At 30.4% G+C, this 12,606-nt stretch overlaps 2 protein-coding genes across 3 annotated transcripts in view; one reads left to right on the top strand and one right to left on the bottom strand.

Annotated features, from left to right (window-relative positions):
- LOC117179367 (ribosomal RNA small subunit methyltransferase NEP1) overlaps positions 1-874 on the top strand; it is an 11,302-nt gene extending 10,428 nt beyond the window's left edge. For both annotated transcript variants that reach the window (XM_033371083.1, XM_033371084.1), the window contains exon 4: positions 680-874. In XM_033371083.1, coding sequence (XP_033226974.1) covers positions 680-793 — 114 coding nt within the window. In that variant the 3' untranslated portion in view covers positions 794-874. The remainder of the gene's footprint in view (positions 1-679) is intronic.
- LOC117179366 (speckle-type POZ protein B-like) overlaps positions 1-12,606 on the bottom strand; it is an 86,496-nt gene that overhangs the window by 34,297 nt on the left and 39,593 nt on the right. The window lies entirely within an intron of this gene.

Here is a 12,606-nt window from a genome sequence, read left to right as displayed (position 1 = left end):
TCGAAAAAATCTATATATAGGTTTTTGAGGTTGCTCATTAAGAATATGAAGTCAGATTTTGAAAATTCAATATGGCTGCCATTTTGGATCCGACATTTTGAATTCGTCAAATTTGATATTGGATTTGTAATCAGCGACCTCCAAAACCCCTTAGTATACATTATCATACCAATACGTGTAATTAAATTTTTTGGCCGCCATTTTGAAGTGTTAGGGCTCGAAAGTTACCGGGATTGGGGGTGAAATTTTTCATATTTGAATCCGCCATATCTCGGCTATGAAAAATCTTATAAAAAAGTTAGGCATCGCATTTTGAAGGTAAAGAGTAGTTCTTTACGATGCCATTATCAGTTTGTGAAAAAAAAATTTTTCGCGATGTTACGGGGCCTCGAACACATCAAAATAACGGGTTTTTGACCCTTTTAGGTTAGAATATCTCGAAAACTGAGGGTGATGGAATTTTTCTGAGGTCAGATTCGGATTCAGCGCAGCAAAAACCTTCGGGTATAGTAGGTCTGGTCTCTGGTTCTGAGAATTGTTGGCCTGTGTAATTATACACTTTTATTAGCAATGCTTTTAAAAAGAATTCTATAAGAAATTTTACTTTAAAAAAGAACTGAATAGTGTATTATAGAATAGTATGTTTGATAATAAATTTTTCACAAACTAATTTTTGCAGGTGAAAACAGACTACACAGAAGAAACTGTTTCGATAAGCAATTATCCACTCTCTGCTGCCGTGACGTGTAGTAAATTATGTTCAGGATTCGAGGAAGTATGGGGAATTATATAATTTATTTCTATTTTTATGGCAGTTGTTTTTTAGGATTAAGGAATTTTTAGAAATAAAAATATGTATAATCATGAGCACAGATTTATTTGCGTTAAAACACAAGCGAAATGAATTGTGCACAAAATCAATATTGAATTCAGTTCTATACCCATGTTTAAATTTTCTTTTATTCTTTTGAAATCTTTTAAGGCGTTTTAAAAGGTTGTAATAAATTTTGAATAGGATTCAATCATTTAAAGCGATTTCAAAGGAAAAGCCTCAGGCTCACTCAAGAGATCAAAAACAGTTTAAACAATGTCTGTCTTTATGTCTGTATGTCTGTGAACACGATGACTTTCAAAAAAATTAATCTATTAGATTGCCCTTTGGCACACTCGTTTAGTGTCCTAAACTAAAGGTCAAGTTTGTTAGCCAGCCATTTTGGATAAAAATTCAAAAAGTGGGCACATTTTGAATATTTTTGAGACCACTTTTTTAAAAATTTCAAAATTCTCTGTACGGTTATTTATAATATTCAAAAAGTTGAACAATTTATCCTAATGACTTTTTTTGAAAAATCAAAAATTACCAGAGTTAGGGCATTTTTAAAATAAAAAAAAAACTAAAATGAACATTTTAAGCCAAACAACACATAATATGAAAAAAAAGTCAAAAGAAGAAAAACTTTGCTTTTTGAAGGCCCTACAGGATTATGATAACAACTTTTTTAATTTGGTCGAAAAGTTGAAAATTCCAAATTTGATCCTACCAAAAAAAAAAATCCACAAATTCCATTTTTTGATTAAACTATGCAAGATACGAAAAAAATGAAAAATCTCAAATTACACGCACTGGAAAAAACTACAAATTCATAATGAATCACTTTTTGACACAAGTTGCGAAAAAATAAACAAACTAAATGTGCGGAAGACGGTACTCGGTACAGTAAAACGTGTAATTAAAAAATTCTTTGCCTAAATAAGATCTAAAATTTTGATTTTCACATTTCTTTGATAGGGCACGCGCTTTTTACATTCACACTATAATGAGAAGGTATTGGTTTAATACGAAACATGACTTTCGCGGATTCCATCGAATATCGACGTTTTGAGATTTCCTCAGAAGGAACAAAAAGTTTTCAGGTTTGTATCTGTCTGTCGTTGCCGTATGTATACTGGATGTCTTTGGACCGACTAATTGAATCGAATTGGGCTTTGGCACACAGGTTTAGAGGCCAAAGATTTTAAAATTCCACATACGGCTATTTATAGCACACGAAAATGTTAACAATTTATCTTTATGGATTTTTTTGATAACAAGAAAATAATCACAGTTATGGCTTTTTCAAAAAACAAAATGAAAATTCTAAAACAATCAACGCACGATATAAAAAAAGGCAAGAAAAGGAAAACGTTATGATTTGAAAAACTTACAAGGTCATCATAATAGGTTTTATAATTTAAAAAAAAAATCAAAAATTCATCTTTTAATCGCACAAAAAATACTAAATTATTACATTCTCATCATAATAAGAAGGTATTGTTTTATAGGAAAACGGACTATCGCGGATTTCTTGAAATTTTCACTTTTCGAGAATCCCTGATTCCCAAAGAAACCGGTATTATCGGCCTTGTCATTATCGTCGTTGTCATTATCGTCGTTGTCGTTGTAGTCTGTAAAGACAGTAACATTTGAAGTAATTCTTTTATTGAATTTCCCTTTGACATACTTTATAAGGATATGAAAAGAAAGGACGATTTCGTTAGCCAGCTATTTTAAATAAAAATGCAATAATTTGGAGCATTTTCAAAATTTTTAAGACCACTTTTTTAAGATTTGAAATTTTTATATACAGGTGTTTATAGTGCACAAAAATATGAACAATTTATCCTGATGACTTTTTTTGATAACAACAAAATTACCAGAGTTATAGCGTTTCCAAACTTTAAAAAAATAATAATAATAACGAAAATGACTATTCAATGTCATTCAACGCACCACATAAAAAAAGTCAACAAAAGAAAAATATTAGTTTTTAAAGACCTACACGATTATCATAACAACTTTTTGAATTTTGTTAAAAAATCGAAAATTCAAATTTTTGTCGCACAAAAATGATGTATTATTATATTCTCATCATAATGAGAAGGCATTAGTTTTATGTGAAAACTTTCTATCGTTAAATAATCTGAATAAATGTATTATAAGTTTGATACAGAAGTATTAAACATAATATAGAAAAGGTAACATTGTGGACAAAATCGAGTGCGAAGCACGAGATACGTGATGAGAATGTGTCCGTTGAAGCCGAAGAAGCTTTAACAAAGGAGAATTCACAATCACCAAATTACAGTTGCCGATGTTTGGTTCGTTAACCTTAATAGGTCTGTGCACAAATGTGGGGCAAATACAAAGGGCGAGACAAATACACCTTCGAGCGCGAGATGAATACATCGTCGAGCGCGAAGCGCGAGAATTAACAGTCGCGCGCACTAGGCGTGATGAGAATGTGCCTGCGAAGCGAGCAGATTTTTTTACTTGGGTTTAGTCACAATGCAGCCACATACGAGTTTGCTCGAAGTACTCGCATTTGCCTAAACATTTGATCAGATGAGAGGAAAACTGCAGAAAGCCACCTCCCGAGTTTAGTCAGGTTTTCAAAATTCGAGTACACAACCCGGTCTTTCCTCGTATATGGTACCCATGCGAAGTCGTGTATAAATAGAATTATTAAAGTAAAAATGATTATCGTGGTATTTTCTTGAACTTAATTTCCAAATAGAATAATTACAATGAAAGAAATGGGTCGCGCGCGTAAGAGCTTCTAGTTTTGTTGAAAACTCATACTCTCGAATTGAAAATTCAATTAATCTTTTTTAGTTTAAAAATGTTGGAAACGTAAAAATATAAATCAATAAAATAAAGTTTTGACTAACATCACATCCATTGTTCAAAGTATTTTGTTGAAAATGTATTTAATTTGTTAAACATTCGTCTTTTTTGGTAGAAAATTAATCTTCTTGTTTGAAAATTCATCTTTTTGGTTTAAATTCAACTGTTTTGTAGAAAGCTAATCTTTTTGGTTAAAAATACTATTGATTGGTTGAAATTTAATCTATTTTGATTAATGATTCAACTGTTTTGTTGGAAATTCGCCTCCTTTGTTTAAATTGAATTGTTTTTTTATTTAAAATGAAAATCTTTTCGTTGTTAAAATATAAACTACCACAATTTTTTGTTGAGACTTCCTATTTTTTTGTGGAAAATTCAAAAAATACTTCCTACTTAGTCGAAAGTTGAACTACTTGAAAATTAAATTTTGTTGTTGAAAACTAACTCTTTTGTTAAAACTTCATATTTTCTGTAAGAGTTCATCTGTTTAGTAGAAAATTAATTGTTTTGGCTTGAAAATTCAACTGTTTTGCAGAATTTTTTTTTATTTATTTTTTTATTGAAATTTATTCTTTTAATTAAAATTTACTGTTAAATTTTTGTTGAAATAATTGATATTTTTCAGTTTAAAGATTCAACTAATTGGTTAAAAATATACGCTTTTTAAAGATTTAACTATTTTGTAGATGTTTCACCTTTTTTGTAGAAAGCTCGTCTTATTGACGTCAAATTTCAACATTTTTGATGAAATTGTGTTTCTTTATTGATTGAAAAATCTTTCTTGGTTGAAAATTCAACTTTTGTTCAAAATTCGTGTTTTTGATTTTAAAATTCATATCTATTGGTAGAAATGTCATCTTTTTTTTTTGTTTAAAAATACAACTGCTTGTTTAAAAATGATACTATGTTGATTGAGGATTAAACTATTTTTGTTACAACATTTGTGTTTTTTAGTAGAATTAAACTGTATCTCATTTCAAAGGAAAAATGTTTCTTAGTTAAAATATTAACTATTATAATTTGTGTTGAAAATTCATATTTTGTTGCTGAAACATTCAAGTACTTAACTAAAATTTTAACTGCGTTCTTAATTCATAAGAAACATTAAGATTTCGCCCAACTCCGCCTCTCTCCAAATCTTCTTACGCTACTATTGGATTACACCTAAATAAATGCGGGGTCAAAACGATCTTTTAACAAAGTAGTTAAATTTTCAACCTGAGAAATAAACGAATAAAAATCGCGTGTTTGCGCGCGCGCGTGTGTGTGTGTGTGCAAAATAAGCCTTTGTAGCTAATTTTGCAACAAAAAAAGATGAATTTTCAACAAATCGTTAAATTTTTTACAAAATTAATTAATTTTAAACAAAATACATGAATTTCCATCTAAAGACTCATTTTTAACAAAAAATGGAATAGTTAAATTGAAACAAAATTAATCAATTTGCAACCAAACAAAATATTTTTGAATGCATTCGATTAAATATTATCCAATAAATGATTTTTTAACAAAATAGTTTGATTTTTCAACTAAATAGTTTTATTTTTAACGAAGAATGTAATAATTGATATTTCAAACAAAATATTTTTATTTGAAATCACAAATAGTTACATTCAAACGAAGAAAACGATTTTTCAACAGAATAGTTGAAAATCCTTGATAAAAAAATTTTTTACGAAGCATTTACATTTTTTAAATAGTTGCATTTTGAACATAATAATAAAATTGTATGTTTATTCCTTAAGTTTATAACATATACTAATGATTTTTCGATGTCAACATTTTTAAAAAATGTCGTTGAGTACAATCTGTACAATATGTTAATTATTTTAAGTACTTTTCGGAACTTTCTATTTTTTTAGGTAATTTGAGGTTTTCCATTCTTTTTGAATCTCGTCTAAAAAAATTGGTGTAAAAAAATTCTCGAGAATTTGGCACTCATTGCTGTTGAATGCCTGGTTTATTGCATACTGTGTGAATATGACTTTACGTGGCTATTTTCATTGTATTTGAAATTTTCTGGTATTTTATAAATCGCATTTTCCAAAATGAGGCATTTTCATTCTAAAAATTTATTTATAAGAGAGAACATTTAAATTGTAAATACTTTTTAATATTGGGGAATAATTCTGTTCTTAACATTTTCTTATCACACTATAATTTGTAAACTTGTGGGCTTTGAAAATTGTAGTATATGTCGAAAAAGAATCTGAAAGATTTTTAAATAATTTAAAATTTTTTTGCAGGACGTAAAAATTTTATAGGAAAACTTTAAATGATTTCAAAAGAAATTTCAAAGTTTCAGCAGTTTTGAAATGATTAAAAAGTAATTGAAAATGTTAAGTTTAAAAAAAATTGTAAACACAATATAGATTTTTAAAGCGTTTTAAGGATTTTTAAAGGTTATGCAAGATTACAAAATGTTAGAAAAAATTCGAATAAGTTATTTAGAAGTTTTGAAAAGACACCAAAATAATTTTACACTTAAAAAGATTTCAACAGATTTAAAACGAAATGTAAATTTGTTGAAGATTTTGAAAAGAAATGTATAAGCTTTTTAATAATTCTGAAAGGTTTCAAATAATTAGCAATACTTTAATAAGATTTATGGGAGAATTTAAAATGATTATCTTATTGCAAAAAATTCGTTTTAAGAGAATATTTTTAAATATTTTAAAACATTCCAAAGATTTCGAAAATTTTCAAAAAAGAATCTTGAATATTTTGATGCAATTAAATTTTTTTCTGAATTTTAGGAAAAATTTGAATAATTTAAAAAATATTTTGAAGTTTTTAAAAAATGTCAAAAGTAATTCAAAATTGAAAAAGGTTTCAAAAGACTTAAAACAAAATGTAGATTTTTTAAGATTTTAAAATAAAATTTTGAAGATTTTTTTTTAATTTTAAAAGGTTTTTGAATTTTTCAAGAACCAATCAGAAATATTGATAAAATATTTTAAAGTTTTATCAAACTTCAAAAATTCCTTAATATTTTTTTAAATGACTCCAATTACACCTAAATTTGAGTGAAAGTTTTAAAAAAAGTTAACAAAAAATTCTGAAAAATTTTCTTTTGATATCTAGGAAAATTATATTTATATAATTTATGTAACATATAGTAAAGAAAATAAACGCAGAAACTCAATAAATAATTTTTATATTTTCTATCGTTTGAAAATTAAAAATTAATTTGAATTAATCTCTTCAGGTAGTAATTTCATATTTTTTAAATTAAAATTGCAACTACTTGGATTAGAATTAAATTTTTTGGCCGAGAATTCAACTGTATTATTAAAAATCCAACTATTAGATTTTTAATTGCGAATTCGTAATTTTAGTTACAAATGTATATTTTTTGAGGAAAAATTAATCTTCTTCGTAGAAAATTCATTTAGGCGGTTAAAAATAATGTTTTTCGTTGATAATTAATATTATCTGGTTAAAAATTTAAACTATTTTGTATTTGGATTATTTGGTTAAAGATTACATTTTTTTATTGAAATTTTTATTTTACATATCTAAAATGTTTAAAAAACGTTTTGAATTTGTTCAAGATTCTCAGGAAAATTATAATCATATAACCTTAAAAAGAAATAACAAATAAATCTAAAAAATAGTTATTCGACATTTTTATGTTGTATTAAAAATTATTTTTCGCCTTAAATTGAAAAGTAACACGCGCGCATCATTTTTCAGATGATATTTGCGGATTGAAAAAGTCCTACGAAGTTTAATACTTATTTTCTATTAGAAAAAAAGACTTTCTTATAAATTTTATTCAGAATCGTTAATATTAGGTGAATTGAAATGAAACTCAACATTTCTTTTCACACTTAGCCATAGAATTCGAATAAAAAATTACTTTTTAAATATCACCCTCATAAGTCCAATTTACAGGAATAAAAAAAAACCGTAAGTGAAAAATTCGATATCGCGAGTTTTTGGCACTGATTATGATTTTTTTTGCTGTTTTTCTTGAATACAAATTGTTTCTAATACATAAAATTCGACTTTCTCGTGATAATCGAATGTTTATATAGATTGTTTAAACAAATTATTATTACTTTTAGGAGTTTTATCTTCAAACAGTTAGAAGTTCGCGGGTTTTTCCATTTTTTCAACTTTTCAGTTAGATCGAGGCAATAATTAATTAAATTGATTAGGAATACTTTTTTAGCAAATTTATTATTATTGACAATAATATTCTCTTAGAGTAATTCTAGAAACTCCAATTTTTTTCTAAAAGCATCCACTTTTGGTTCACTTTTAAATTAGAGTGAGGTAATTAACTATTTGGTAGAAAATTAACTTTTTTGTTAAAATTTTATATTTTCGGCTTAAAATTCCACTATCTTGTAGAAAATTCGCTTTTAGCATGAAACTTTAACAATTTGATACAAAATTACATTATTTGGTTGAAAATTGACTTTATTGTTAAAAATACAACTATTTTGGTTAAAAATTTAATTATTTGGTTGAAAATGCGATTAATCTTCGGTTAAAAACTCATTTTTAAACAGAAAATTGAATTATTTCCTTTTTGGTTGAAAATTGATCTTTTTTGTTCAAAATTGATCTTTTCAATTGAAAATTTAAATGCTTGGTTAAAAATCGACGTGTTTTGTTGAGAATACGTTTTTTTTTTTAATAATAAAATTAATCTGCTTCTTATCTTTCTTGTTGAAAATTCATCTCTGGTTATTTCTGATCTTCTTATATCTTTGAAAAATTATAATCAATTAATTATAGATTTAAGAAAAAAGCGCAACTATCAAGCATAACTCTGAGAGCATATAGTTATAAACAATAATCAAGTGTTTAATTAAATGTATTTGTTAACTTGCATTAATTATTACATCAATAAGTGTAAAATGGACAAAAAACTTCAAATTTCAAAAGAAAACCTCGACTATAAAAACAGCAATATTGTTTAAACAATTTATAGAAACATCAAATCATCAGGAGAAAATAAAATATTATGTATTATAAACCGTTTTTATTTGAAAAACTGTAAAAATCGTGATTAGCGCCAAAAACTCGCAAAATCCAATTGTTCACTTATGGGTTTTTTAACCCTATAAAACAGACTTATGTGGGCGATATTTAAACAGTAATCTTTTATTCGTATTCCATGACCAATTTTGAAGCGAAATGTTGAGTTTCAATTCGATTCAACTAATATTGACGATTTTGAATCAAATTTACAAAAACTTTTTTTTTCTGCTGGGAAATACGTCTTAAACTTCATGGGGCTTGGGGAACCCTTAAATATAATTTTGTTTAAAGCATTAAGTTTTTGGTGGTGGAAAATAAAAGTGTCTGTAGACAAATTAATTTTCAGACCTCAATTTTTATCCGATTTGAAAATTTTTTACAGATGAAAATGAATAAAATTCTGCATTTATCGTTTACATATTGTTTTTTAAAAAAGGTTTTCGATACTTTCTTATTTCATAAACAAAATTACACAAATGTCAACTATTTACAAATATTTTTTAGTAGAAATATGGAAGCTTAGAAATTTAATAAGATTCTTATAAACAAGTAAGTGGATGAAAATTATTTTGCGTGGATTAGCTATGTTTGGTCACTGTATTTAGACTAAATTTTTATCTATAGAAAAAAGGGGTTCATGATTTGGATTAATCAAAATTAATAAATACTTTGTTATGAAGTAAAAAAATCTTATAAATAATCATCAGTTCCAGCTATTTGTGAGAAAAATTCGTTATAACGAATTTATTCTTCAGAAGTTATAAACTCTTGTTGTTATTTTATTTATGAAATAAAAAAGTATTGAAAACCTTTTCAAAAAATTGGTTGTAAACGAAAAATGCAAAATTGTATTAATTTTCATTCGTAAAAAAATTTCGAATCGGATTAAATATTGTGGTTTGAAAATTAATTTGTCCACAGACAGTTTTATTTGTCCTACTGAGCCGCGGGCCATAGATCACCGATACCAACAATTTTTTTACCGGTTTTTTTTTAGAAAGCATATTTCTAGAAAGGTAGCGGCAGAGCGCGCATATTCATGAAATTCAAGGAATTCCTGCAATTCAATGAATTAATGGAATTCAAGGAATGCATGCTATTCAAGGAATTCGTGCAATTCAATGAATTCATGGCATTTAAGGCATTAATGCAATTTAATTAACGTAGTGGCTAGCCTGCCGGTGCCGGCAACATTGTTAGTTGCCGGCTTTTTTCCTTTTTTTTACATTTTTTTTAAATCGTATACTGATGTATGTTGATGCGCTAATTACAAACGTGGACATGAAAACACCTGCAAATATAACTTTCAGTGTTAAAACTTTTAAAAAATACGTTTTTTATTTACGAAGCTTATATACACTATCTGTACCGACAAGAAGCATATTTCAAGCATACGAAAGGGACTTTTACGCATTTTAGAGTAAGGTGATGTAATTGAGGAGCTATTTTGATAGTTTTTGGTTTTTGACGCGTTTAACGAAACTTTCTATGTATAAATCACACTTTATCGTCGATTTTCGACTGAAGAATTACTATTGACATCTCGTGGGGGCGGAAATGCACCCCTGTGACTGGTTACAGGAATAATTTTGGTCGCACCCTTACCCCTTCTGCCATCTCGTGAGGGCGGGAAGACGCCCCTAAGTCTAGTCGCAGAAATAATGTAAGGTCACATCCCTACCCCTTTTCCAACGCCACGTAGGGTGGGAAGGCACTATAGTGACATTCACAGAAATAATGTAAGGTCGCACCCCTACCCCTTTTCCAACACCACGTGAAGCGAGAAGTCACCCTAGTGACTGGTCAAAGAAATAATGTAAGGTCGCAACCCTACCCCTATTCCAACGCCGCGTTGCAGCGGCAAAGGCACTTCTGTGACTAGTCACAGAAATAATGTAAGGTCGCACCCCTACCCCTATTCCAACGCCGCGTTGAGGCGGCAAAGGCACTTCTGTGACTGGTCACAGAAATAATGTAAGGTCGCACCCCTACCCCTTTCCAACACCACTTAAGGGCGGGGCGGGAAGGCACCTCTGCGTCTAATCATTTTCACTATTTTAATCTTTTAATGTTTAACTTTAGTCTATTTTAATCACATAATCTAACGGCAATTATACCGAATCGTTCAGCTCGCTTTTTCCATAAAATGTTCTTGTTGTTGTTTTTTATAATTGCAAGTGGAGATTATTTTTTCTCGCTTGAAACTAGCGCGTTGTGTACAGTACACGGGCGTATACCAGCGGGATAGGGTGCAACAGCGGCAGGTGGGGGGCTTTATTGTCTTCCCAAGCTACTCATCAGGGGTCAGTATTTTTAGAATCGCCATATCTAAAACAGGTTTCTACGATCCAGTAAAGAAGTATAATATAATTTTTTTTTGTTGGTTTCTTCACGCAACTTTCACTATGAAATGACTGTATGCGTACGTGCATTTATTATCAACTGGCGAATTACCAAAATAAATGTTTTTGCAACCAAAAAATTTTCAACTGTGAAATGTAAAGGAATCAAAGTTTGTAATTTAACATTTTGAAAATTTGGAAGATGTTGAATTTCTAACATGTATAGTTTAAAGTTGTACAAATGTTTCGCGTTAAGGCAAACAAATCATTAATGTAATAAGTAACACAAAAATTGTAATTCATAAATTAGCGAACAAAAGTTAGATCAACTTTATTTGCTACATTTAAATAAACTGAACTAATATGTTTAGGAGAAGGTTAAAAACAAAATATTGTTCACGAAAGTCGGTTCGATTTTGATTCTTCTAAAATCAAACCGAAGGGCCTATGACAAAGCCACCGAACACGTCCTCGGGTTGCGGATAGAGGGTCCCTGTACCAAGGGTTTCTGCTGAATATGGTTACAAAAATAAATAGGCAGTCGCGGACAATTGTCCAGGGGTGGTCCCGAAGAAATTAACCCCCAAGCGGAGGTGTGAAAACCGTGCCGAAAGCTGAATGGCACCTGGGTGAGGGCAAGGCTCCTGACAATGGGTCGGCCAACAATGTCGACCAATCTAGAGCTGGGGGAGCCAATGAAAATGGATTCAATGCGATGGATCGGCGGGATCTCGCGACCTTTGGGTGGACGGAGCGACTAAATCACGACTTGCTAGAGTGCTACGATGCGAGTGTGGCCCCTGAATGGGGTTACATGGCACGGCTGCATGCTCTGTCGTGCGAGAAAAACACGGAGCTATCGCACTTTTCGCAGCAACGTCTGCGAAACTACGCTGAACTACTCCGTAAAAGGGGCTATGTAAACGGAACGCCCACTCTACCACAGCTAGAACAAGCCGGCAACAGAGAAAGAGAGGCGGCACTAAGACCAACCACGGGCAGGCATCCAATGGATGAAGAGCGATGCCTTACGACCCGGAGAAACATCAACACCAAGGTTTCTCTCAAGCCTAAAGATCTGGCTGAAATGGATGACGAGCTTCGTGGACATTTTTGCGGAGAATCCGACCTCTGGGCTATCAATTATTGTGTATATAATGCAGCGAGAGCTTTGGCCGATGCGAACCGTAAAACAAAACCAACAATTGATCATAAGACCAAAAGACGAATGCATTAACTTGCCTTAAAGATAGGCTGGGCAAGACAGTACGCGTCCCGCATTCAATGTGTGATTGACTACATCACATCTGGCAGGAATTTTACCGCCAAGGTTCGAAAGTTCGCGCGCGAAATCCGGACCCGTTATCACACACTTAACAAGTCAGAGCTGCTGACCATCAGGCAGCATATTGTTGAGAGAATGCGAATACTATCTGACGCTAAGAGAAGTCTAGAGCGGGTGGAGAGGTGGGTCAGAGAAAATCAACAGTTTCTCTTTGACAGATCTCGACTCTTCCAAGACCCTCCGGTTACTGTCGAACACCCACCCAAACCAGAGGAGGTCGAAGTATTTTGGAGAGAAGTCTACGAAGTTCAGCATAGACT

Source organism: Belonocnema kinseyi, chromosome 9 (genome assembly GCF_010883055.1).
Source record: "Belonocnema kinseyi isolate 2016_QV_RU_SX_M_011 chromosome 9, B_treatae_v1, whole genome shotgun sequence".
In the NCBI taxonomy this organism is placed as follows: Eukaryota; Metazoa; Arthropoda; class Insecta; order Hymenoptera; family Cynipidae; genus Belonocnema; species Belonocnema kinseyi.
Note: the sequence above shows the minus strand (reverse complement) of the source record. Positions and strands in the feature narration are given on the sequence as shown.